Raw genomic sequence first — 25568 nt, 5'->3', positions numbered from 1 at the left:
CTGGTTTTGGCCACGGGGGCAGTAGCTCTGGGGTAACCCTGACAGCTCTGCCCCAGCCTGCCAACGAGGCGGGGGCCGGTGTGGGCTCCTCTCCCGCTACTACACCGGAGGCAGGCACCCGACCGAGATACGATGCACCCAGAGACAGCCTGTTCGCTTCTTCCCATCTAGGACAGATGCGCACCAGCCTAACACCTCCAAAACGGACGCCGGCTCAAAGCGAGCAAGCTCCTGGCAGTGAAAAGCCCTTTTTTGTCCAGCCAGCCACTCCTTCCTCTCAAACTCTGCTCGGCTGGGAGCTGGGGCTGCGGCGCTACCCCTCCGCGCTGCCTTGCAGCTCTCCCCGACGTTCAGGTGGGTGCCAGTTTGCCCTGGCTGGGCTGGCCAGGGCACGGCGCAGTGCAACCCCTGGCAGAGAGCCCGCAGAGCCTGTCACTTACGCTAAGCCGTAGGGCAGGTCCCAGCGCTACGGCTCTGTCCTGGATTCCTCTCGCAGCGATGTTTTCGAGCAAGCACTGCTGCCAGACCACGGTAAGCGGCGCAATGTCACCCAGGTCTTGTCGCGCTCCCGCCACCCCCGTGATCGGGGTGAGATGGTGGGGAGGAAGAATCCAGGTTTGGGGACGAAGACCCTCGGGCGGAGAGGGCACGGCGGAGACCCGGCTCCGCAGAAAGCAGGCAGAGAGAGAGATGGGGCTGGCTGCTCGCTACATCCATATCAGGGCTGAGGCTCTTGCAGCGGGCGGGACGGCGACTGTCCGGGTACATTCACCCGCCCATGTCCCCGCCGGAGCGCAGGGCGCTGCGCATCCCCCCGCGGCGCACCCCGCTCCCCCGACCCGCCGCTTACCGGCTTCTTCTTGCGGCGGCTCTGGATGCGGCTGACCACCAGGTCGGTGTAGAGCACCGGCTTGAGGGTGCGGGAGCGCTGGGGCCAGCCGTAGCAGAAGGTCTCCACGCCGCGGTAGTTGCGCCCGTAGCGCACCGAGCACATGGAGCGGGACCGCATGCGCCCCGCGCTGCTGTTGATGCTGTTGACGCCGATCATCCTGCCGGCGGCGGCGAGGGACCGGCGGGGCTCCCGGCGGCCCGGCCCGGCCCTGCCCTTCCCTGCCCTGCCCGCCTCGGCCGCTGTGCCGCCGCCGCCTGTTGAAGCGGAGCCGGGCCGGGCCGCGCTCGGCGGCGGCTCCCGACAGAGGCGGGGCCGCCCCGCCCCGCCGGCCGCAGCCAATGGCGACCCGCGGCGCCCGGCCGCGCTGAGCCCCGCCGAGGGGCCGGCGGCGGGCGTCCCACCTGGGGGACAGCATCCCTGACGCTGATGCCGCACGAGTTGCCGGAGCTGCCTCCGGTGCACCAGCTGGCCGCCCCTGCCTCCTTTTCGTGGAGAGTGGGAGCAGGTGGCTGTGCCCTCCTGGGGGGCCCGCGGTGGTGACATCTCCCGAGTTCCAGGGGCCAGGTGGCACCTCCACTCGGTTCCAGCTGGGGAGGCTTCAGAGCTGCTGCTGCAGCCCGGCCCACACCAGGGACCTACAAAGCCGATAGGAGATGGGCCCGGTGGAGATGTTCGCAGACTTTCCATCTTCAGTGCCCACCCCACGCTTTCGCCCCTTGCCTGTCTCTCCCAGGTCAGGCCGGAAACATCAGTAGCTACAGTCACCCAGCTGATTATGGGCAGGACAGAGATGCTTCAGGCAGTTGCTCCTGTGAAGAAGCAAAGAGCTGGGCATCCTTGCAGAAAGCACGAGGATCGATGCGTAATTTAGTTAGGCTTGACTGAGCAGGAGATGCAGCCAGTGGAGAGGGGGAAATTTTCCACTCTATTCTGTTCGGCATAGTGGTCATTTGGCCCAGCCTGTGAGAGACGGGGCATGGATGTCTGGAACATCAGATGTACTGGGCTGCCTCTGAGGCCCAGGGGAGCCACAGGAGACAGGGGCAGGGCAGCCTATTGCTCCCCGGGGAAAGAGGCAAAAAAAAAAAAAAAATAGCCCAGGGGATTAGACTGAGCAAGCGTTCCTGTGATTATAGCTCAGAGGTGGGAGCCAGGGCTTTCTTCCCACATTACTAATCACTTACCCAGCACTCTGAGCGTCTGAGCCCTGCTGTTGTGCCTCCAAGCTGGAAGGTGGGGGCCCATCCTACCTTCCTCCCCCGAGGACCCGACTGCATTGTCAGGCTTAATTCATTAACATCTGTGACGTCCTCTGGGCTCCTAGGCTGGAAGGCAGCACAGATTTGGCTCACTCCTGCAATTGCTAAGCAGTGCTGGTGAGAAATGGGGCCTGATTTGGCCCTACTATTGTTTCTGCCAGCCAGTGAAGCACAAGGTTAAGCTAAGAGAGTAAGGAAGATGCGGATGAGCTAAGGCTCCACAAAGTGATCAATCATATAAAGGTCAAATCCACATCTGAAACGTAACAGACAATCTGTGATGGTGAGTGAAATCCCGAGGGACCTGGGCTGGAATCACGCTGTCAAGAGAAAAGCAATATCTCAAGAGCTAACCAAAATATCACCAGCTCCAGGATGTCCTGCTTCCACCTCTATCCTTGTTGCATGGGCAGCTGCCGTCATATGGCCACAGGAGTTCAGGTCCAAGCCTGCAGATGTGGGCATCTTTGGGCACAGCATTATATGGGTCCTTATATCCCTGGCATGGTTCCATGCCTGATCAGGGGGACATCTCAGCTGGAGAGCTGGCGGCCCTGCCTGCAGAGTATAGTTCTGCAGGGGGGCTTTCAGAGACAGAGGAAAGGGTCTCCAGTAGCAGTGCTGGTAAGGCAGCACTGCCTTAGTTCCAGCAGCAGTGCTATGCAGGGCATAGTGAGGCACTGGCAGTGAGGGGGATGTGATGCTCAGCTGTGAAAGCTCTTCAAATGTTTTCATTGCTTCTGCATAAAACTGGGACTGTTTACATGTATTATCTAGTAGCAGATAAAGTTCTCATCTGACTCAAGCTGCCACATGCTCTCAGGCATCATGCTGCGTTTATCTTGGGACTCCCTGCAGCCAGAGACGAGGGCACTGCTCTGGCTCCGTGGGTCTATTCCTGATGCTGTCCTCAGATTCACAGGGAACAGTGGCCTTGTGCTCCTGCAGCCACCTAGGTCATGCCCTACTGCCCCAGTTCCCTCGCAGTGAGTGCTTTGGGTGAGAGCCACCTCCAACCCTCCAGCTCTGAAGTCCATGGGGTAGCAGCCTGTGCTATCTACCCAAGGAGGCTTGGAAGAGCCCCCAGAACCTTTCTTCTGTGGTGCTGGAGCTGCCCAAGATCTGGCCTAGAGCTTTGGGAAGCTTCTGTGAAGCCTGCCAGCCCTTCCCCTCTCCTTTCCCTTAGGAAACGCGTGTGCTCCTGGAGCGCTAAAATTAGCCAGCCAGCTGTGTGGCACGCTTGCACAGGAGCCTCAGTCCCCAAGCACAGCCTGCCAGCCAGGTCTGCCAAGGAGGAAGCATCCTGCTCGGGGAAACAGGGCTAATGCAGGCTGACACAGGGAGGGCAGCAGGGACTTTCCCATTTGTCTGCCCCTGAGCCTGTGCAGGGACCACAAAGCATCAAACAGCCAAAAGCAGTGGGCAGAAGGGAAAGTCTCTTCTCTAGATGAGCTGGTTAAGGCTGCCCAGGAGAGGCACAAGATCCCCTTGCCAGTTCTCCCCCCAGCACAAGCCAAAAGCACTTTCTCCATCTCACCTGCCCCAGAAACCTACTCCCCGTTGCATGGGCAGGGGATTTCTAAACTGGAGTGGAGCTTCAGGTGAAGAGCTGCAGCCCACCCTGCCTAAGGTTCCTCACACTGTCTTTGGCTCCCCCTCCCCAGCATGGCTCCTGTACAGAGGCGGCTGAAAAGTGTCGGTGGGAAGCACCGCAGCTGCAGAGGGAGCAGGCCATTTTTAGCAGAGCAGCCGCCCAGCTGCTGGGCTGCCGGCAGAGCTGTGCAGGGCTGAGCTGCAGCACTGCAGCCTCCCTCCACTTCCTTACACCCAGCAAAGGTCTTGGACCCCGCCTGTGAGAGAAAGCCTGTAGCTTCATAGAACTTCCACACTGTCCTATTTCCCTCTGTCTAGGATCTGATGCGGTAACTTCATCTCCTATGTTTGTACTGCTGGTGTTTTGAGAGCTAAGTTTAATACGGCAATGCCTCAAGTGTGGGCACTTAACCACAGGGCAGTGAGGAATGCAAAGGGGCACACCAAAAAGTCTGTGGAGCTCAGATACTCCAAGGTACAGCAGCACTGAAGGGTCGGGGTTCACATTTCATATGTTTCCATCCATTTTGTGTGCTTAAAGCCTTTTCTGGAGCTGGGTTTAAAATTAGAGGAGAATTTTTCCTGAGTAACTCCTTTTACTGGCGAAGTGTGGGCTGAGAGGGAGGACAGCCCTATTGAGAACTGTTGGTAACCCCTTAATGATGGGGTGAGCGACACAGCCAGGAATAGACCCATAAAGGCTGAAAACGGAGCTCAGCTTTTCATCCTCTGTTGCCTTTTTTCATCAACCACCTCCCCCACGTTGTGGCTCCAGCACACTGTGGGAACCCATCTTCCACATCAGGAGTATTTGCCAACTGTAGTGCTTCATCATCAGTAGTGGTTTCTGCCTGGCAGACCCCATGGGAGCTAAGCCTATTCCCAGGGCCTGCAACGAGGATACAGCAGCTCAGAAAACCCTCCTGAGAGCAGGTGATGCCAGAGAAGCACAGCAGTCCAAGGCCAGAGGTGCTTGCTGAACACTCTCCCTGGCCAAGCCCCTCTAGGAACTGGGTGAGGCAGGGAGAAGGCAGGAGTCCCTCCATCACACCAGTGTGGTGAGTTCCATGCTCTGAGGTTTTAACCTCCAGCTCACTCTCCCCATTGCAGTGCTTTGCCCATGTCACCCCTGCCACCAGAGATGGCTCCAGTCCCAGGGCCAGGCCAAAGTTTTGGGCCCCAGTGCTTCAGGGAGTCAGAAAGGGCTGAGTACCACAGGACTGATTCCAGAAAGCCCGTGGCTGCAGCTGGTACATCAGCCCTAGTAAGCTGCCCCATGTGTGCTCCCTTGCCTGCAATACAGGCACAGCAAGAACAATGAGGGAATAAGAACCCCAAGCAATGCTCCAGTGTTGTTCTGGGGGAATGGAGCAGCCCATGTTTCCCTCAGCAAGGCAGGAGCACAACTGCAGGCTCAGGGACCACCACTGTTCTTTCATGTAAATGCATCTTGCATTCATAGCATTTCATGTAGCCCTCCACGTGATCCAGCCCAAAGCTCTCACTTCTGCTCCTGCAGCTTGGCCAACCCAATTTACCTTGAGCAGTTCCTTGGGGAAGTCAGTGCCTCCATTGAGTCCCTCCAAGTTGCCAATGAAGTCGGAGCAGGACATTCTCTTCCCAATGTTCTGGGGGAGTCAGGGGGAGAGAAACATCACAATTACCTTTGGGACAGAGGTCTTTGCTGGCTGGAGCAGGTCCCACAGCCCAGGAACAAACACCCCATCTCGGCAGAGGGGTGAGGGACCAGCCAGGTCTCTGGAAGGTTGCTTGCGGGTATGGAGAAGCTGTTGGCTTTGCAGAGACTCCAGGAATTTTAAATAGCCTCCTTTTTCAAAACTGTGTGCTCCCTGCTACTAAGAGCAGCTGGTTTTGGCGTCTCATTCCCACCTTCTTTTCCTGTTCAGTTTTCTTTTCTGTACTCATTCCACTTCTACATCTTTCAGCTCAGCAAGTCTCCTGCAAAGCCCCTGCTCTCTCCTTCATCAGCCCCTCCTCTAATTTAGCCTTTCTTGCCTCTCCTCACCAAATACATAAGGGGTGACCAGCACTTAAGGGCCCAGGGTCCCATGCCTCCTGCACATGTGGCACTGTCCTCACTCTTCCCTGGGCACCTACAGTTTCAGAGTGGTGAGGTCAGACAGGGGACAGACTGGAACAATGGCAGTGGTAACTTACATGTCCATGCAGATCTGTGTTTAGCAGCATCAGGGCGCATGTGAGGGTGTGGGCTCCGTCTGCAGCACAAGCACAGGACAGGAATTAGAGCTCCCAGCCCAGCCCAGCCCTGCAGCTGGTGCTCCAGTGCCTCAGCATCTTAGGAAGGCTATGGGGTCTCTGAGCCTCCAAGACAGCACTGAGCCCCCTCCTCCCACCCTGGACACAAGGGGACACAGCAGTCACTGCAGCGCTGACAGCCTGCAGGTAAGTAGGCAGGAGGCTGCTGGCTCCAAACGTGAGCATACAAATTCCCTTCCAAGCCTGCTGCCCCTATAGCCAGGCAGTGATGTTGTAGCTAATCCTGCAGAGCTCCTAGCATGGCAAGGTAGGACTGTCACAGCCTCTGCCAGCCAGGTAGCCCAAGCCCCACCTGTCCCAGAGCCAGCTCAGAGCAGACCCAGAAGCAGATCCATTCTGTGTGAATGCACACAGAAGAGATGCAAAGACATGAAATAGTACAAAGTGGGTGTCTGTGCTCCCAAAATGCTAGGCACACTTAGATATTCCCTGAGCTGGGGGTCTGAGAGCTGGGGTCTGTTTGGTGAGGAGTGTGCTAAGTGTGTCTCTTGTGTTAATCTGCTCAAGGTCGAAATTAAGAATGGGTTGAACCCTAACTAATTATCATCCAACCAGACAAGGTTTAAAAAAAAACAATGTAAAGAATCTGTCATTTGAGAGAAATAACATGCTGGGGCTGTCTTCTAAGGCATCAGCATAAGCTCTCTGCCTGCTCTCTAGTTTCAGTTTGAGCACATTCACTGAGCTGACACACAGGCTCCCCTGAAACACACACATGCACACACACCCCTCACAGACACGAAGTTTCTTACCTTCTGAAGAGATTGCATTGGGATTACACTCATAGTAGCGCTGGGAAAAATGAGCCAGCACTCGCTCTCGCTCTTGCGTCTCTCCCATCAAGGCCAGCTCTTTTAGAAAGGACCTGAAAAAGCAGCAGCAGCATTGGTCACACATGAAGCCCACTGCAGTTTCTGCAACTCACCCTGTGGAGGAATGAAGCTGTGCTTTCTGGTTTTGAGACTTTCCTGTGTGCTGGATGAAGCCCTGTCTTGTACATCCTTCCCTCCCTCCAAACCCACCGTGGGACTCTCTTCCAAGCCCACAGCACCATATCCTGCTGGCACATCGAAGAGACCTACAACCAATCCCAGGAGCTACACTGAGAAAGGAGGAAGTTGTAACAACAGAAGGATTTGAGTTCAAGACCTGGAAGGTCAGGCCTAGGTGAACCTGTCATTCAACTGCATTGACCATTGAGTTAAGACCAGGAGAGTTTTTTCTTGGTTGCATGGCTGAGAGACCATCTTGGAAATCACCCTCTCCTATTTAAGATGTAAAAGGATCTCCAGGTGGCAGCCATGAGGTTTGCTTGCTCCTGCAGATCTCTGTGTGGCTGGAGAGCTGCAGAGGGCACAGTCTGTTGGGACCCCACTCCGGTGGCCACCACAAACACATGTACACATACTCAGTTCTGACCTGAGAGCTTGATCCAGACTCATCCCTGTGAACACGAAGAACTTCAGATATTCTCCTGCCACCATCCTGCTGAACTCATTGCTGAAATAGAAAAAGGGAAGGGTAAGAATGGGATCGACTAGGCTGTGGGGACAGCCAAAGCTACACAGGGGTTGGGTGGATTCCAGGAGGTTGGGAGCTCCCCAGGGTTGCAAGATGCATGCCAAGGACAGAGACACCCCATGCTTCCATGAAACTCAGAGAAGTCACCCACAAATTCACTGCGAATACTGGGCATGTAAGGGAAAATGAATAAGATATAGAGGGAAGGGCTCAGTAGGAGTCAGCCACCCCCATGCCCCAACACCTTACTGAAGCATCCAAGATGCAGCCATGGTAGGAAGGCACGAAAATCTGGATGTCTCCTAGGTTTTAAGACCTTTAGAGGGAACATCTGGTGCAAATATACCAGTCACAAGGAGTGGGTTTTGAGGTCCTGCCAGCAGTCCCTTGCCAGCCTGGTGCCCCACAAGGGCAGCAGCTGCAGGTACGCTGTGGGTCCGAGTGAGCTCCTTGCAGAATGGAACATTCCTTCCAAATACCCACACGTACTTCTTCCCCAAGTGGCGAGCCACATCAGCTTTTTTAAAGCCATCCAGGTTGTAGAGCCTCTTGGCCAGGCGTTTGGCAGCCTCCAGGTCAGCCTTGTGTCCATTGGAAAGGGTGTCCGTGCTGCCCAGGGCCAGCTGCTCCACACTGTCCATCTCTGACTCTGGGTCTGAAACCAGCTGGCTCTGGGGGCGGTCGCTGCAATGGGAAGGGACACTCCACGTTAGCCTGCCTACAGATCCCCTCCTTGTTCAGATTCTCAGGAAATGCATGTTCCTCACCCTGCTTTGGAGACTAGCTACTCACTGCTGCGACCCAGGATGAATTGCACTAGTCAAAGACACTCTGAGGTCAGCTAAGGGAAGGTGTAGGGAATGCAGGTTTGGGAGGAGGGGTGGGGGAATGGAACAGCACCAGTGACTGATGGGACCAAGGCACTCAAACTCAAACCAACATCCATACTGGATGTGGAAGGAAAGGACAACTACTTCAAAGTCCCCCACTTTGAACCTATGAAACTGTATGTGTGGGCTTAGGCTCTGCCAAGCTAAGCTGTAGCAGAGATGTGGAGCAGAAACATGTACACATCACATGCTGTCCTACAGCTCCGTACTCATTTTTTAATCTGGATAAACTCCTTATGCTGCTGTCAAGTGCAGATTCTACCCGAGACAAGAAACTCTAATTCCTTTGTCCACCTTTGCCCACCCACCGATTTCAAAGCACTACACAGACAGCAAAGCCAAGGCAGAGAACATGAGGATGAAGGAAAACCCCCCTGGCCTCCCAGCTCACAGTGGAACACAGTCTTCTCCAGGCTGCCCATCAGCTCTCAGCCCACCATGCCTTAAATGGCCATGTTAGGAGACACTCTTGGCTTGGCCCCCAAAGCAATCTGACTCAGCTGTGCAGAAGTTATCCCAACCAAAAGCTGGTTGAATCTAATCAACAACAAATGTTAAGCAACTCTGACCTCGCCCAAATTTTCTGGCAGCCTTACAATGTTCCAGTCTGATTTATTTTAAAAGTCTCTAATTGAGTTTTAAGAGGCCTGCTCTCCTGAGCCAATTACCCAGGCCAATCTCCTTGAGGCTCTGCTTTTTTTCAAGAAGGACAAGCCTCCTCCTGCTCAGCACTGCCTGTCCCAGGGAGCCCTGCACAACACTGACAGGCTGCCTCATGCCCCGGGGGTGCCATCCTCTCCACCTTCCTGTCACCCCCAGCCAGCATGCAGCAGTGAGAAGCTGCTCTGCACTCAAACCTGTGGGTCAGACATTTCCCTGGTGAAAGCAGGCCCAACGCTGCAAGTCCTTGGAGTGATGTGCTTTGCTCAGACCACTGCTGAACTCAGTGGTGCCAGGAGGTGATTGTGGCTGAGGCAGATCTGTGCCCACTTGGCTCCAGTCCTCCCCAGAAAGATTGTCCATCACTCCAATGCACCCTGGTGGAAGCAGCCACAAGAGTGGTCACAAGGTCACCATAAGATCACCAGGTCTGACTCCACCAGCTCTGAGGAGCTGGGCAGGCAGCTTCCAGCATCACTGCCCGCATCATGAGCACACCCTATCCTGTGGGCAAATCTCCCACATCCCTAAAAGCTCTTCTTCTCCCAAAACAGCCAAAGGTGCTGTTGGCATGGGCCCTGGTGCCTGGCTGTGCCTTCATTGTCTGGCAAGGTCAAAGCTGCTCTGAGGGGTGCCCGACAGCAGGACAGGCTGGGAGCTGCTGGGCCAGTGCTGGGCATGCACCTGGGCCCCACTTCAGCTCCTTCTGTGGCTACAATAACTGTGACCTCAACTAAGGACAGAGGTCACAGGCTCTTTGATTCCCAGAGGCAGAGATTAATCCATCCCAGCAGCTGGCACCTGCCAGCCATGGGTTGTGGTGACTGAATTTTTTTTTTTGCTAAAATCCTTATCTGTTATCACAGGGGCACAGACACTGTCCCCTTTGCAGCCCAGCAGTTCCAAGGGTGCTTTTCCAGCCACAGGCTGAGCTACAAAATGCAAAGCCACCCCTCCAACACTCCCTATGCTCTAACTGCATCTTCAGAGCAAGTGCCCGCTCATTTACCCTCTCAAAATCTTTTAATTCTTCTCTGCACCATCCCTAAAACTCCTGATATCCTCCTGGACCTCATCTATCCTGCTGAGAGGTTGTCCTCCCTCACGTGGCCAGTTCTTGAAGTGTCTGGGGACAAACCTAGAGCTCTGAATCTGCCCCCATGACCTCTCTTCCTAATCTGTGGTTCTCAGCTCTCCTATCTAGTGCTGAGCATCCAGGTATGGGGTCATTTACAAAATCTCTCTTGTCCTTCAATACCTGTATCTCCCTGCAGGGTCCCAATCTGTGACTACAATTCCTGCCTTGCTTCTTGCAGTGGGCATGCAGGGATCTCAAACCTTGCGTCTCAAAGTAGCTCTAGGAGTGGAATCTGCTGCTCCCTCCCTCACCAAGTCCCAGTATTGATTTGGTGTTTTACAACCTTGCCCTCAGGATGAGGCACTATTCAACCATGCCATGAAATGGTTTTTTTTCTAGCACTCAAGGCACTCTCATGCAGTCAAATATAAACAGTCAGACTCTGTAGGTTCAGTATGCCTCCTTTGTGGCATATATCTGCCACCACTCAAAGCCCCAGTTGGCTTGGAGAATATGCAGCTTAAAAACAGAAAAACAAGAGCCCAATTCTCAAGTAAATGGAGAGCAGAGCAAGAGACATGTCCATGTCTGAGGTAATTGAGGTTATGCTAATTTTCTCACCAATGAGCTAATTGCAGGTCTCAGGGTGAGGGTTTTTTGGTGTATTTAGTAAAGTGACATTTTAGTTTGGCTTGAAGAAACACTGAGACAATATTTTTTACATTAAATACACGCTTAAGGAATAAAGATCAAATCTGATATTATGCAAGTATCCTCGGTGTGCTTGAAATAAGTCATTCCTTAGCAGACACAATGTTAGCTCATCCCTCTCCCTGCTGCCACCACTCACATCACTGGGAGCACAGGTTCCCCCTGTCACCTCAGAGGTGTTTTCTAGAGCCCGGTGTGCTGCAGTGAGGCACATCTGGGGATCTCTGCAAGGAAGGCCTGTGATCCAGCACAGGGCTCAGGGCTCACCCTGGGACAGAGGCTCTTCACTGACCACCTCCCACCCCAGCTTAGCAGAAGGACTTCTTGTGCTCCCTACCCTGGAAAGCTGCTGCAGAATCACAGTCCTGCTCAGAGCCACCATCCCAAACACACTGCTTCTTCCAGGTCAGATGGTGGTTCCTTCTCAGGGCCAAACACTCCTTTCCTGGAGTTGGATCATCCTCTCACCCCAATGTTCCTCCTCTAGCTGACTACCTGGAGCCCAGAAGCAGAGACCACAGTACCTTCCCTGACTGCAATGCAGTGTGTCACTGCAGGAGTCCTGAAATCCTCTCCACCTTGCCACTATCAACCAAGCTTACTTGGCACCATGTTCACTTGGTTTTCCAGCAACTAGGAGCAAATCTTCTCTCCTGGATGTGGAGCACCAAGAAGGCACTAGTTCTGCAAAGCCATGCCCAAGGGGCTGACCTCCACCTCCCAGATGCCAGCAGAGAGGTATCTGCATGGTGGGACCCTTCCTGCAGCAACAACTTGTTCCCAAGGAGCTGGGGTGTGCTCAGTTGAGCTTCTGCGCTGTCCAGGTCGCTCCTGACACAGTTCCAGGTGAGACACCTGCTGCAGGAAACTCCAGACCTTTAAACACAATTCAAGTACCTCTTGCTCCCCACATGAGGCTGGTTTCATCCTACACCATGAAGGGACATGGCAAGGAGCCTGGTGCATGTCCATAGGGGATAGGTGCATGAGGCAAAGTAGCACTCCCTCCTCAATTCTGGAAGGTCCACATGCATAGCTAGATGCTCATTGTCTCTGCCAAGCAAACCAAGCCTGCCTAATGTTGCTGCTAAGAATGTACCAGACCGGATCTTTGGCTGAGCTAAATGAATGCAGCACCCTCCATTGGTCTCAGTGGAGCGACTTTGATTTATGACAGCAAAAATCTGGGCCGGTTTGTTCCTCACAGAATTGAAGTTAGGGCTAGGAGGACACTTGAAGGTCAGCTAGACCAGCCTCCAACCACAGGCACGGCTGGTTGTGCTTTTTGGCAGCTCTGGAGTCCAACAATTACCCAGCCACAGCAGCACCCACCAGCGTTACTGCTGACAGATCCAGATACAAATGAACTTTGGGCAGCTGTGCCCCTCCTCGGTCTTGTTTCTCTGCAGACTGCCAGAAATCTCCCCTGCAGCACCAGCATCCTCTGGAGATGTCTATTTGTCCTCCATCACCCCATCCCACCAGCTCTTCTTATGAGGGACACAACTGGCCCTGCAGAGGACAGGGACTGACACTACAATCCCACTGAACAATTTCTGGTGCCAGCTGAGAGCCTTAAATATGCAGTTACTCACCTGCTGGACGGAGGGTGGTCCTGTCCCTCAGAGACACAGATGCCATAGGGTCAACACAAGAAAATCTGGCTGTCATGGACCCTTGGGCCAAGACCCTCTAGGGGCTCTGAGTCAGATCCGAGAGCTGGAATTAATGCCTGACACATAGGGCTGCATCCCACAGATATATGCTGCTGCTCATGCCTCTGCAGACAGACCTGCCATCCCTGGGATCCACTGTCCTTTATGCCATGGTGGGCTGATGTGTTCTATGTCCTGGCTCCTGCTGCTCTTCATGGCATGCATAGGGGAAAATTCCCCCCAGGCTTGTCTTTTATTTCTTGCTGTGCCAATGCTTGTGGGGAGACCTCTTCATCCTGCACCCTAGCCTTGTCTCCCTACTGTGCTATCACCCCAGCCCACCCCATACCTCCCTTCCCCTATCTTCATCCTTTCCTCAATGTCCACCTTCCTCTGCTCAGCTCTCAGCCTCGACCTCCTGCATTACACCCCGAATCCACATCACGGGGACCCAAACTGGGCACAGCCCTTCAGGGCATCCTCACCAGTTTGCCCAGCGCTACCTGGGAGCTCAGAACAGCTGAGAGACTGCGCTGGCCCCGGGAGAGGCGGGGCGGCGGCTCCCCGACCGCTGCAGTAACAAAAGGAACCTTATAAAGAAAGGCAGCGGAGCTGGCTGGCAGCCCCGTTCTCTAGCGCACGCCAGCAGCCGCGCTCCGGCAGGGACACAGCCCGGACTCCCGGCGCATCCTCCGCCCGGGGCGGCTGCCAGCCCCGCGGGCCGCCCGCTCCTCCACACAGCCGCAGCTCCAGGGCCGAGCTCTCCCTCTAGCGAGGCTCCAGGAGCGCTGCCCTCGCCGCGGTCTCCGGCCATTTCCACCAGGCGGTTTGCAGCCCCGCCTTTGATGTCGCTTCTGCCGCCTACCCTTCTTTCTGTCCCAGCGCAGGCCAGCCCCGATGAGGTCCCAGCAGAACCTGCCTCGCCTAGGAGGCGAGTCACGTCTCTTCCGTCCGCGGACAAACCTCAGGGACCGGCACGATTGTGCCCGGGACCAAGGCTGGCTCCAGAAGAGTGGGATTGCAGGGAAGCTGGGGAGCTGGATTTCAGAGGGCTTGCACCCCCCGAGAGATGCAGGTTGCCAATGTACATTCCTCCGGGACTGATGCCCCACGGTGCCTACCTGTACAGGACTGGGCAAGCCAGGTGTCCCTCTGGACACCTGCTTGCACCCAGCAGCTTGGCCAAGTCCCGCAGTTTGGACCTGCAGTTGCAGAAGTCTGTCTGCCATCACTGAAGCAATCTCTCTGCAGTCATCAGGGCTGCCTCAGCTCCTGCCCCACCATTTAGCCAGCATCTGCACTGCCCCAGCTCCTGCCCACCTTTTGCACTGCATCTGTCCCTGGCTGGCCTCCCTGGGTCCACAAGGACTCTCTAGCCCTGGGGGGCTCTGCCTCCACACATGCTCTGCAGAGGTCTGTCACAGCCACAGGGACAACCTGCTTTAACTGCAGCTCTCTGCCCACTGAGGGCAAGGGAGCTACACACTTTCACCTCCTGCCCAAATCAGGTGATCACCTACTAACAGAGCTTATGCTGGGATGTCACTGCTGTGGGCACGACAGGGAGGGACTTCAGTCTCTGCTCAGTCCCTTTTAACCAGGCCTGCTGGAGTAGATGCATTCAGCCCAGGAGAGGCCTTTGTAGGTCTGCACTTAGACATACTTCCCACATACAAGATAAAAAGGCCAAGATAAAAACGTGGTCTTAACTATTATGTGTTGAGGTACACCAGAGCCTTGGAACAACCAACAAGGCTGCATGACCCAAGGCCACTAGCTGTGGGGGGCACCACATCAGCCCAGCAATGCAGAGGCATCACTGATTGGCCATTCCTGCCACTGAGGGAGGTGGGAAGTCACAGGCTGCAAGGCTGTCTCCAGCCCAGATGCTGACCCCAACTATTGCAACAGTTAGTACTAAAGCTTTTGGGGACACAAGGACAGCCACAAGGTAGCACATGCAGGTCTAGACCCACTGGTGTTCATCACCAATCACACCCTGCAGCCTGAGGCCACCTCTGCCAACCTTGAGACTGCCAGACAGTGTAAAGCATAGTCTCCACCACAGAATCCCCCTGCCAGGGGTCCCCAGTCTACCTGTGGCGGCAGTCACTCTGTACTGCTTGTGACCGTGGACAGTGGTGAATGCTGTGCTCTGGCCCTGCTGGCACAGGTGATGATGCACCAGAGTGACTGCAGATGTTCCTTAGCTCCTTTCCCCATCAATTTCCATTAAATACCCCTTAGTGGAAGAATTAAAAGGATAAGCTCTGCTCGATAAGATCAACCCTGCCAGGCATCAGGATCTGCTGGTTCCAGTTCATGAAAACCTTTGAGCAATCAGCCCAGCCACTTCTTCCTCAAACTACTTGGGGATCTTCAGCTTCATGGTCCACTCCACTGAGAGTCTAGAAAGTTGGTAGCACCAGTGATGGGGAAGAGGAAACTTCTTCGACCTCTCTCTTGCCAGAAACCCCTGCCTCCTGAGGACTGATCCTGCAGAGGATGGGCTGTCTCAGACCCTGGTGCCACATGCCTTCCCTGCTTCCCAACCTAGTTCCTGCTTCCAGCCCCAATCTCCACTCCTTTTTCCTGCACCAGATGGCAGATTCCAACCACACTTGCCTCTCTGTCCACTATTGTCTGTGGGACTATGAGGGGAGACTCACTCCATACTGGGGAGCAGAGAACTGGACTGCTCCCTGCTGGGGGCCTGCAACAGGACCCTGCTCCTCCACACCTCATTTGTCACTGTCTTTCCTGCAGTCTCTGCTTCAGGCCACCACTGGAGCCAGGGCACCTGCTCACCTGCTGCAGGGCAGCATGGCAGATGAGAACAGTCCAGGACATGGGCAAGAAACAGGGCCTGAACTGGACAAAAAGAAGTGCTGTGCAGGGACCTACTGATAACCAACAGAATAGTTTCTAAGCAGGGAAAGGTAGTTGCCTGGGACTCTGCATGCATGTGTAACAGAAGGTGAGACTGGCAGTCATGGTGCCATGGGAAGCCGAGGTCTTGGGGTCCCCAAGCCAGGGAGCACAGTGGGGGCTGCAGTTGCATTTCCCCTGTGCTCCTCTGTCACCAAAGCAGAGGTACTCCTTCTGGAAGAGGAGATGACAAGAGGCTCAGCAAAGATCTGGGGCAGCTTGGGGGATATACAACATTTCTCCACAGCCTGTGTTGCACCTCTGCTCTGAAATCTGAGCTAGGAGGCGAGTACAGTGCCAGTGTCCTCGGCACTGCCAGTGTGCTCTGTGCTCCACTGGCAACAAACCAGTGACGAATAATCTCTGTAAAGCACCTCATTGCTGCTCCTGCTGCCAGCTGTGTCTCTGCACCCTCACACCTGACTGTGCCCCTGCATTGCTGTGCTGTGATACAATGGCATCCCATGGACAGTTAGTCAGATACTGTTCTTTTGGTTTCTCCAGAGTGCTGTGTCTCAGTCTCTTGCCTTGGCACACGGAATAGGAAGCCAATTCTTCCTGCAGAAAGCACTGATCATGGCTGGATACTGTCACCCTTCACTGCCATGTGCCTCCCAGACACAGTTTTTTACTGCACTAATCTTGTCAGACATCTGTGCTACCGCGTTTCTGGCTTCAGTGTCCCAAAGAAAGGGAAGGCCTAACCCAGCTCACCTCTGCCCCAAAAAGCCCTTGGACTGACCCAAGGGCCACAGAACTGATGCAATATCCCACCCCCCTCTCTTGACTGCAGACACCAGAGAAGACACAGAGCATAGATCTCCACCTGGCCATCCCAAGCTGAGCCTACAAAGATGGCACAGACTGTGACCAGAAGTGACAGGTTTGGTGTGGAAAATACCAAAGCCTGGAAAGTGGATGAGGGATTCAGGACGCTCATCTCTGCCCTCCATCTTCCAACATGAACAAGGCTGAGGAGGTTCAGGAAGACAGAACAGGCACAAGTCTGTGGAACTTCTGTCTGTAAGAAACAAGTGGCTGTGGTGCAGGTGACAAGAGACAAAGTCCCCAGCAGGGAAACGTCAAATTTCTACTGGTAGTCAACTTCCGACTGGCCTCTCCCCATACCATCATAGATTCTGGACTGCCTTGCAATGAAAACCACCACAGGATTGAAGCTCTGGCATCCCCTGCTTGCTTGGCTGAAGGAAACTTCACAGTCCTCCAGTACCTACAAAGCCAGCAAAGATGAAAAAGGAATTGTGTTCCCATCAATACACCTACCACAACACCACGGTGATCACTGGCCTGATCAGCCACTGCCTAGAAAATCTAGCACACACAGTCCTGATCCTTCCCCAGCAACACAAGTTAGGCTCTGGCTGCAAACCAGACCTCACAGCATCAGACTCCACATCAAGCCTTAATGGCCTAGCTGGATAGCAAGCAACTTGGGTCACTCACCTTGTGTTGGAGGCCAAGGGAGTGCCAAAGCTGTCCTCTGAGTGGCAAGGGCTGTGCCGAGTACCCCTCCTTCGTCTCCCCCGTTCCTCCTCCCTCTCTGTCCAGGGGGCATCTGTGGCTGAACTGGTCCCAGAGTCTGGCTCTAAGTGAGCCAGAGGAGCAAAGTTCTCCTCAATCACCTTGGCGCTGTCTCGGATTTTTCCCTGTATTTCTGGGGTGAGGGTTGGGAGGTCAAAAGTGAAAAAGGTCCCATGGGTACGGGCTGGGGAAGAAAGGATGTCAATGGAGTCCAGGCTGGTGTAAGATGTGCCTTTGGCTCGATGGGACTCCATGATGTTCTCAAAATGCTTGCTGAAAGAGTCCATGCCATCCTTGGAGAGGCTGTGCCCTAGAAGGAAGGGCACTGGAGACTTGAGCATACCCTGTGTGTCTCGGTCCACGATCCTAGAGGGAAAGAAAGTGAGAAGAACTAATCATTGAAGGGCAAGCAATCAAAACTCCCAAACAAAAGCCCACACACTGCTTCATAAGGGAACTGAGAAGGGTAGAAATCTCTTCTGAACATCTGTAGACCACCAAGGAAATGTCTCGCCTGCCCAAGACACCATGGGAAGCAGGACTAGGCTGGCCTCCCTCCAGACATATGCTTCTCCTTTAATGCGCCACAGACTTTTGTTCCTTTAGTGGCTCATCCTCATAAGAAGCTTATGAGATGGCTACTGCTCCCAATCACTTGACTTGAGCTTAGATCCAATAAAGGGCTCAAGTACGAGAAGCAGGATGTGGTTCATCTCCATTTCCAATCAAATCTGAAGTGGCTGAATTTTTCATGAGCCTTCAGAGCTTCTATCCCCAAGAAGACTCCTCCTGTAGCTGCTCAGGACAGCATGACTGTCCTCAATGAACACTGCATCTGTGGTCACTGAGTACTATGCTCCGAGCATGACCAACACTCACCTGCGAGGTCTGCTGGCTGTTTCCACAAGGTGATGTTGAGTCCCAGGAGACATGTGTGACTGAGCATAAAGTGATATTAAGCTCCAGGTTTCCCCAGACAGCACAGAGGGAGCCTCACACCCTCTCTGGGCTTGGGAATGTGAGCTGACCCATGCCCTAGAGGCCATGACTGGTCCTAGCTCATCATCTTGTCAGGGATCAGCCCCACAGAAAGGCCCAGCCTGTCTCCAGTGCTGGTCTGGATCCAGCCCAACACAGAAGTTTCTAAACCCTGAAGCCCTGAGTGTTTTGTCCTGTAAATGAGGTGAAGTACAGCCTGCCCACCTACCTAAGCATGTGACAACATGGATGTTTCCAACCCAGAGAACAGAAATGCTTCAGCAGTACAAGCGCAAACACAGCCCTAAAAGCCTACTTTACTCATAAGCTGCTATCATTTTATTGAAGCAGCAGAGAAGCACTTGTTATGCCACTCTTTTCTCTGATTAAAGGAGAGGAACTGCTCCAGCCTGTCATAACATTTGTTATGAACAAACAGCTTCCTACAGAGGGCTCAGAAGATGCGTTGCTGTAACACACACTAAATTATTTTCACTCATTAGCCTTCACATGCCACTCAAAAATCTCACCCCAATTACTTCAGCAGGCCAAGAGCTGGCAGCTTGACTCCCCTAGAGTGCCAGCTGGTTTCAAGGGGAGTGCAGTGAAGCCAGACACAGGTACACAAGGCAGAGTGCAGGCTGGTCTCACCCATCCACCAGTGTTTCCTCGGCTCTGCAGCACCACGTGATGCTCTTACAATTCCTGTAGGAGCAGCCATTTCTGAAGTGGCTTTTGGTGAGGACAAGGCAGAAAAGACCTCTTTAATAACTCCAGATGTGCTTTATAGATGCAAATGTGAATTTTCCATTCTTCCTGCCCAGACACATGCTGCTAAACCAAGCTAATGCTGCTGACCATTTTGCACCTTGATTCCATGAGGAGGGTGAAAACTGTGCCAGGAAAGACAATGCTAGCAGATTGGCCAGGGCATTTTGGAAGGAATCTTGTTTCCAGGTGGGCTCATTTTTGTGATCAAAATTCCAAATCCTGGAATCTTGTTTCCCAGCTGAGAGCAGCAGAGGACAGAGGGACATGCAGAAGCTGTAATCGAGCATCTGTGCAAGGGTGACAGGCAGCAGGAACGCAAAGGTTTCCAGCCTTAAGCTGGTGCAGAAGAGGCAGTGAGCCTTCCTTAGCAGAGTTCCAGGCAGACGTGGAAGGGAAACAGATCTGGGAGCCAACAGTGCCTCAGGCAAGGCTCTGGGTATGGGATCTGAACAACTGGGTTTCTGATGCATCTGACGGCTGATGGAGGGGAAGGGGGTCGCCCCACTCTTGCTGCCTGCAGAGACATGGTGCTGCAGAGACATGCCATCCCTGGCAGTGGGGAAGAAGACAGGAAAATCTCTCCTCTGGCCCTCAGTGGTTTTAACTCTCTGCTACATGCTCCTGTGACCCTCCAGACCCCTGACTCAGCCATGCCCCATTCCTCCAGCTCCAGGCTCCTCCAGCCTGCATAGGCATAGCAGCTGCTGTGTGAGGATCCCAGCTCAGCTCAGAGAAAGTGAGACTGTTCAGCACTGTCCACCAGCCTGTAGCTTTATTCCTCTCTGAACAAAGCTCTTGTACAGACCTGTCTCAGCAGCTCCTTGCAGCCTCCCAGGCTCCTTTGCAGTATTCCTCCAGTGTGGCAGCAGCCTGCTCTTAGGGCTCAGTGTCCTCAGTCTGTCCCATGCTTAGGCACAGCTACTGACCACAGGCACTGCAGTCTCCCCTGACTGTCCACACTCCCCTGCCACATCCACGCCATCATTCTGTCCCCTGCCCATCCACAGGAGCTGCGGGCACCTCCCCTGCTCATTGCCAGGCCCCTGCCAGCATCACCCTGAGCACCCTCTCTGCAGCCCAAGCCTGGTGCTCCATCCAGGAGCATCAGCCCGAGCTGTGGCTCTATGGCCACTTTGGGCTCTGGGACAACACATCAGAGGCTTGATACAGGTTAAGCACATGCTTAAGCAATTGATGAGATTCAGACCATCACCATTTTTCTAATCCTCAACAAGGCTTGCCCTGTGGCTATTTCCTTGCCAACAAGCAGCAAGCACAAAGGCTCTGGAAAGGCTTCCCAAGCAGCAGATCTAAGGGCTTTTCTAGGCAAGGCTTGCAGGGAGAAAAGGCATCACTGCCTCCCATCAGCCGCCTGTGCTCTCAGGGGAGCAGGGCATTCCCTAGCAAAGCCTCTTCTCTCTTATCACCCCAAGGCACTCATGCTGAGGGCCAAACGAGTCTCTTTCTATAGCTTAGCAATCATGTCTGCTGATGCTCAGGGAGGAAGGGAATTGAGCCTGCTCTCGCTGACGGGTCTCAGCTCTCTGGGACTAATAGGAATAAAGACAGTAAAAGCTCAGACTAGTCATTAGAGTCAGTAGATATAACTCTGAATATATTCAGAAAGGAGATTTGCTGGAAGAAGACAACATTTCTTCCATTGCTTTTCATGTCTTGTTTGATTTGGGTGTTTTTATTTGGTTTGTTGTTGTTGTGGTTTGGTTTTTTTTGTGGGTTTTTGTTTGTTTGTTTGTTTGTTTGTTTTGGGGGTGTTTTTTTTCTCTTCTGTTAGTATCCTCTCTTATTTTGGGAGAGTAAATCAAAAGAAGATTCTGAACTTTGGCCAGAATATGAAGCACAACAAGGTAGTACCAACCCGAAGTCCCCCTTGCAGAGGGTACTAAACCCTTAAGCTAGATTTTCAAAGGGACATACATGTCTAAAAGCTGAAAATCAGCATCCAAAGGCACTTCAGTGGTTTTTTTGGGGTTGGTCCTTCCCAGCAACCAGGACAGGCCTGGGGTTCAGCAGCTCCTGCAGCAGCAGAATGGTGTCATGTCCAGGAACCCAGGGTGGCTTCTTCATCCCCCCAGCTTCACCCCTCCTGTGAGCAGGCAAAGCAGAAAGCTTGAAGAAGAAAACATCAATACTGGTGACTGTTAAACAGGGATAAGGACTGCAGCTGCAGAGCTCAAAACAACGTGTAAGCAAAAACCCAGGGCTGTGATGCAGGGACTGAACAAGCTTGCAATTTGAGCCTTGTGATTTTCAGGACACTGTCTACAGGGTCTGCACTTACCAAGGAAATATTCAGGGGGCTGCAGGGGAAAAAAACAACTGGTCTACCAAGAAGCCATGCTAAATGGACATGACACCTGCATATACACTTTGGTAATTACACTGGGAGTGCCATCTTTTAGGAGCAACAGTGGTTGTTTACACATCCAAGCTTTCAGCACTGGCTGGGGAGCTACAGTATGGTGTCTCAAAGGACCAAAAATAGGTCTAGGCTTACAGCTCATACAACTCACAGTGGCCTCAAAGATATTTGGAAACAAAATAATACTATGCAAAAAAATTGTTACAGCAAATTGAAGAACTTACAATAAATTTATACCTTACTCAAACATTAATTTGGAAGAAAAACCCCCACATTACAAACGGCATATTTTCAGCTTTTCTCTAGAACCCACATTTTTGAGAACAGGGTGGCTGGCACATATTTGTCCCCTCCAAAGGAGATGCAAGGGCTGGACAAACCGACAGGAGTTCAGCTCCCCTTGAGATGCATGCCTTCCCTCCTTGTTAGCTCAGCACCTTCATTCTTTTCCTTCCCAGTGCAGGGGCACTACTGTATTAATGTATTATTAATGTATGTTTTTCATTATTTTTAACTTCTGCTGACATCAAAACCTCCCTTTTCTTTTCTTCCACCTAAATGCTCCCCACCTACCTTCTGCACAGCTAGGTGAGTTCATGCTGCCACGTGGCATCCCAGCATCACCCTGGTTTTGTGCTTCCCAGATGAGACCTGTGGTTACTCCTGTGGAGGGTTTGCTGATGATGCTGAACCTCCTCACCTCACTCAAGACTCTTGAGAATACACATGTCAGAACATGCCTGCACAGTGCCTTCCCCCTCCAGGTGGCTGTCCTACACAGTGCTCTGGACCTGATGATGCCCATCACTCCTCATGGTCAAACTACCACTCCAACAGAACCTCCATGGGCAGAGTTTCATGCTGCCAAGCCAAAATGTCATCTCACATGTGCTAATTGTCAGTGCTTGGCCCGGGGCAGCTGGGAGCACACTTCCAGCCCATGGGTGCACAATTGAATGGTAATATTAGTGCCACCCACTCCATCAGCCTCCCAGCACAGGGTGTTTTGTCACACATGTGAAAAATGACACAGAAGGCAACAAAATGCTTTTTTGATCCCAATGTATCCTCTAAGCTTTTCCGAACATGGCAAATACCTAATGAGGCTGAGAAAAATGGAACTGCTCTCGCTGATGAAGCACAGTCATCTGTGGGGAGAAGGACAGCCAAGCAGCACCTGGCTGCCCAGAGTAGCTCCAGGACATAACTTGTGCTCTGGGGTCCTGACACTGGCCACCCCAACACCTGGCTCACCTCAGGCAACTGAGGCCCACAGCCCAGTGCCCAGCACTGGATCCCCTGTGCTGGCTTACTCTTTCCATAGGGCAGTGAGGACCCTCTCCCAGTCCTGCCCCCAGCCCCAGGACCCCATTTCACCCCCATGCACAGCTTGCACGTTGCTACTGGGATTTTCGTCTCAGACATTTCAGCAGAGCTTGTTTTGCCATGCAGGGTACAATAAGGAAGCTGAGAAGAGCTTTCTGCCCTTGCACACGGAGCCTCACCTTTCCCTGTTTTCCTTCCTCATCGCCTCAAACACCTCATCGTCCTCATCCACATCCCTGTCCTTCAGCCCATCCTTGGAGCAGCTGCTGCCTGGGGCGGGTGGCTCCTCTGGTGTGCTGTTCCTCCTGCCTGGTGTGCCCACAAAACTTGGGTTGCTCTCACTGTCCTTCTGGCTTTCAATTGCTGAATCCACCTCCTCCTTCTCGGCCAGGATATCATCGATATTGGTTTCACGATAGCACCTCAGTGGCACAGTGTCCAGGTCTGTCTCAGAGTACTTCACTGTCCTCCTTATAATTCCAGTTTCACAGGAGCCAGACTTTTGGCTGCTCAAAGGAGACACTTCTATCTCCACCTCCACATGGCTCAGGCTGTGCTCAGGTACCAATGCTGGTGGCTCGGTCGGCAGTGGGGAGACAGACTTCTGGGGGAGTTCAGCCAGGGGAGTGGAGTCGGGGGCAGAGGAGCCTGCAGGGAAGGCCCAAGTGTTCAGAGCTACAGGGAGCTGCAATGGGGAGCTCTGAGGAGCTGCTCCTGCAGCATCACACACACACACACTCCCTCCCACCCCACACCCCCACCCGAGAATATGGTCACATGTCATGGAAGCATATAAGCTTGAAAAAGACCTCCAAGACTGTCAAGTCCAACTTTTGACCAAGTACCACCATGTCAACAAAACCATAGCACTAAGTGCCATTCCAGTTGTTTCCTGAACACCTCCAGGAACACGACTCTACCATGTTGAGGGATACAGGGGAAAACTGAAGAGGTGGCACAAGGAGGAAAGAGTGTGAGAAGCAGAGACAGGTTTCCAGCTAGTGCATCTCCAGCCAGTCCTGAGACCCCATCTAAACCCAAAAGATTTTCTGCAGAGGCAGCCAGGGGCTCTTTGTCATCTCTCCTGCATGGTCACAGAGGACTTCACAGGGAGGTTGGTACACGCACGATCTGACCCCAGGAGGACATAGGCTGATCAGTCTTGGGGAAATCTCAGTTCTTTGTTGGGCACTGAGAAGACCCAAGGGATGGGCAGCCCCAGTGTGAGTCCGGCCAACAATACAGACCTAAAAGAAGGGGTGGGCCAACCCGATGGCATCGGCCTGCAACTTCTTACCTGCCTTTGGGGTATCTGAGGAGCCATAGAAGAATTCCCACTTGGCCTTGGCAATGCGCTGGGCATGGGCAGAGCTCTGCCGGGGATACAGCCAGGTGCTGCCCTGCAGAGAGGAGAGAAATGAGTGGGCAATGCACCCTCAGGGCAGAGCCCGTGTCCAGTGTGCGAGACTCTGATACCTACCTGATGTCGAGGCTCTGGCTTCAGGGGACTCCTGGTGAAGGTGGGGAACTCCTCTGGCAGCCCATTGGATAGGGATCGGCAGAGGCAGCTGGTGTCCAGGGCACAGGGCTCCTTCCCACAGGGACATGTCCCCGCTGGGGTCCTGCCCCCGGCCAGGAGCGGGTCAGACGCGGAGGCCTCCAGCTTCAGCGTGCGCAGGAGCCGCTCCTGAGGCAAAGGCTGGGGCGCGGGGGATCCCACGTCCCCACCGAGCTCCAGACTGCGGCTGAGGCTGTAGGGGCCGTTCTCCCAGCGGAGATGGGGGGTTGTCGGGCAACCCAGCGTCCGCACGCTGGCCTTCTCAATGAAGCGGAAGGTGACCACGGAGCTGCGTCCCTCTGGGGCCGGCGGACTGCGGCTGCCCAGAGAGGCGACAGCTGGGCCGGGCCGGCCCCACCGCGGGGTGCAGGGGGCGGTCAGCCGCCCCGTGCCTGGACAGCTCCCGCCGCCGAAGGGCGCTGCCTCAGCGGGCCGGCGGGCCAAGGAGCCCGTGCTGCTGTAGAGGCCGAGCGGGCAGCGGCGGGCGTCGGGCGCCAGGCCCTTGCGCAGCAGGTGGAGGCGGCCGGCGTTGAGGTTGGGGCTGAGGCAGGGTGGGGGGCTGCACCGCCCCACCTCGGGGCTTCCCCCCGCCAGCCAGGGCCGCCGGTTCACCCTGTGGGCAAAGGGCGGGGGGGAGGCAGCGCAGCCCTCCTCGGCGTGGAAATAGACAGGTGCCCCTGCTTGGGCCATCGTGCCAGAAGAGGGCACAGAGGTGTCAGGTCCGGAGCCCAGCAGGGCGGCACAGGCACAACAAGGCAGGTTCCCAGCACCCCCGAGATGTCTGAGGAAAGAGGCGATGCATCCTCAGGCAGCCCTGAAACAAGGGCAAGGGGCTGGTTAGGGAAGGGAAGAAGAAGGGCCATGAGGACAACAGGTCAAAGGTGCCCTGCCCTCCTGGCAGAAGAAAGATATGCTCTAGGTGAGACAACCCCCAGCAAATCCCCCCTTGCTGTAAGAAGGAGGCAAGGTTCATCAAGGGCATCACACCAGCACCACTGCAGGGATGCTGGCAGCCCTTTACTTGGTCCCCAGGTACCCAGAGTGTTTGCTTTCTCCCCAGGATGCCAGGATGCTCAGGCACTTTCCCCACAGTTCAGCACCCCAGACATTGTGAAAGAATGCATTATAAAACAGGTTTCATTCATCCTGCTTTAGGCTGAATATATTTACTACCCACAGCCTACAGCCTACTAAAGTAAGGGGAGAAAAAAAAGTATCTACTGTATCACCGAGACATCCTCCAATTATACTTACTCAAGGAGTTTAATATGAGCAGCAAGGGCAAGGAGCCACTCTGTTTAGAGGTCAGCCTGGGTTTAAACTGTGTCACAGCAGTACATGTCGCAGCCACTAGTGATGGTGCAGACAGAGCTGTCAACACCAGTAGATTGAAAAAGCAGTGGTAACAGACAATCCCAGCCTGGGGGAACAGAGCAAGCCTGTCCTGCACATAGCTCACTCGCCTGCCTGTCTTTGCCCAGAGACCATATTACCTGGAGATGAGACCAGCCACCCCACAGCAGCAGGT

The 25568-nt window shown here is 54.0% G+C and overlaps 1 protein-coding gene across 1 annotated transcript in view; it reads right to left on the bottom strand.

Moving 5' to 3' along the window:
* The window catches only part of PSD (pleckstrin and Sec7 domain containing), a 35390-nt gene extending 10560 nt beyond the window's left edge, over positions 1–24830 (bottom strand). The window contains exons 1-9 of the mRNA XM_066323938.1: positions 23963–24830; positions 23780–23882; positions 22662–23130; positions 16950–17393; positions 8053–8247; positions 7462–7542; positions 6795–6907; positions 5923–5981; positions 5283–5372 (exon numbers count right to left, since the gene is read on the bottom strand). Of these exons, the coding sequence (XP_066180035.1) occupies positions 5283–5372; positions 5923–5981; positions 6795–6907; positions 7462–7542; positions 8053–8247; positions 16950–17393; positions 22662–23130; positions 23780–23882; positions 23963–24730 (2322 nt within the window). The 5' untranslated portion in view covers positions 24731–24830. The remainder of the gene's footprint in view (positions 1–5282; positions 5373–5922; positions 5982–6794; positions 6908–7461; positions 7543–8052; positions 8248–16949; positions 17394–22661; positions 23131–23779; positions 23883–23962) is intronic.
* Positions 24831–25568: the final 738 nt, after the last annotated feature.

The sequence above is a fragment of the Sylvia atricapilla genome, chromosome 8, assembly GCF_009819655.1.
Source record: "Sylvia atricapilla isolate bSylAtr1 chromosome 8, bSylAtr1.pri, whole genome shotgun sequence".
Taxonomy (NCBI): domain Eukaryota; kingdom Metazoa; phylum Chordata; class Aves; order Passeriformes; family Sylviidae; genus Sylvia; species Sylvia atricapilla.
Note: the sequence above shows the minus strand (reverse complement) of the source record. Positions and strands in the feature narration are given on the sequence as shown.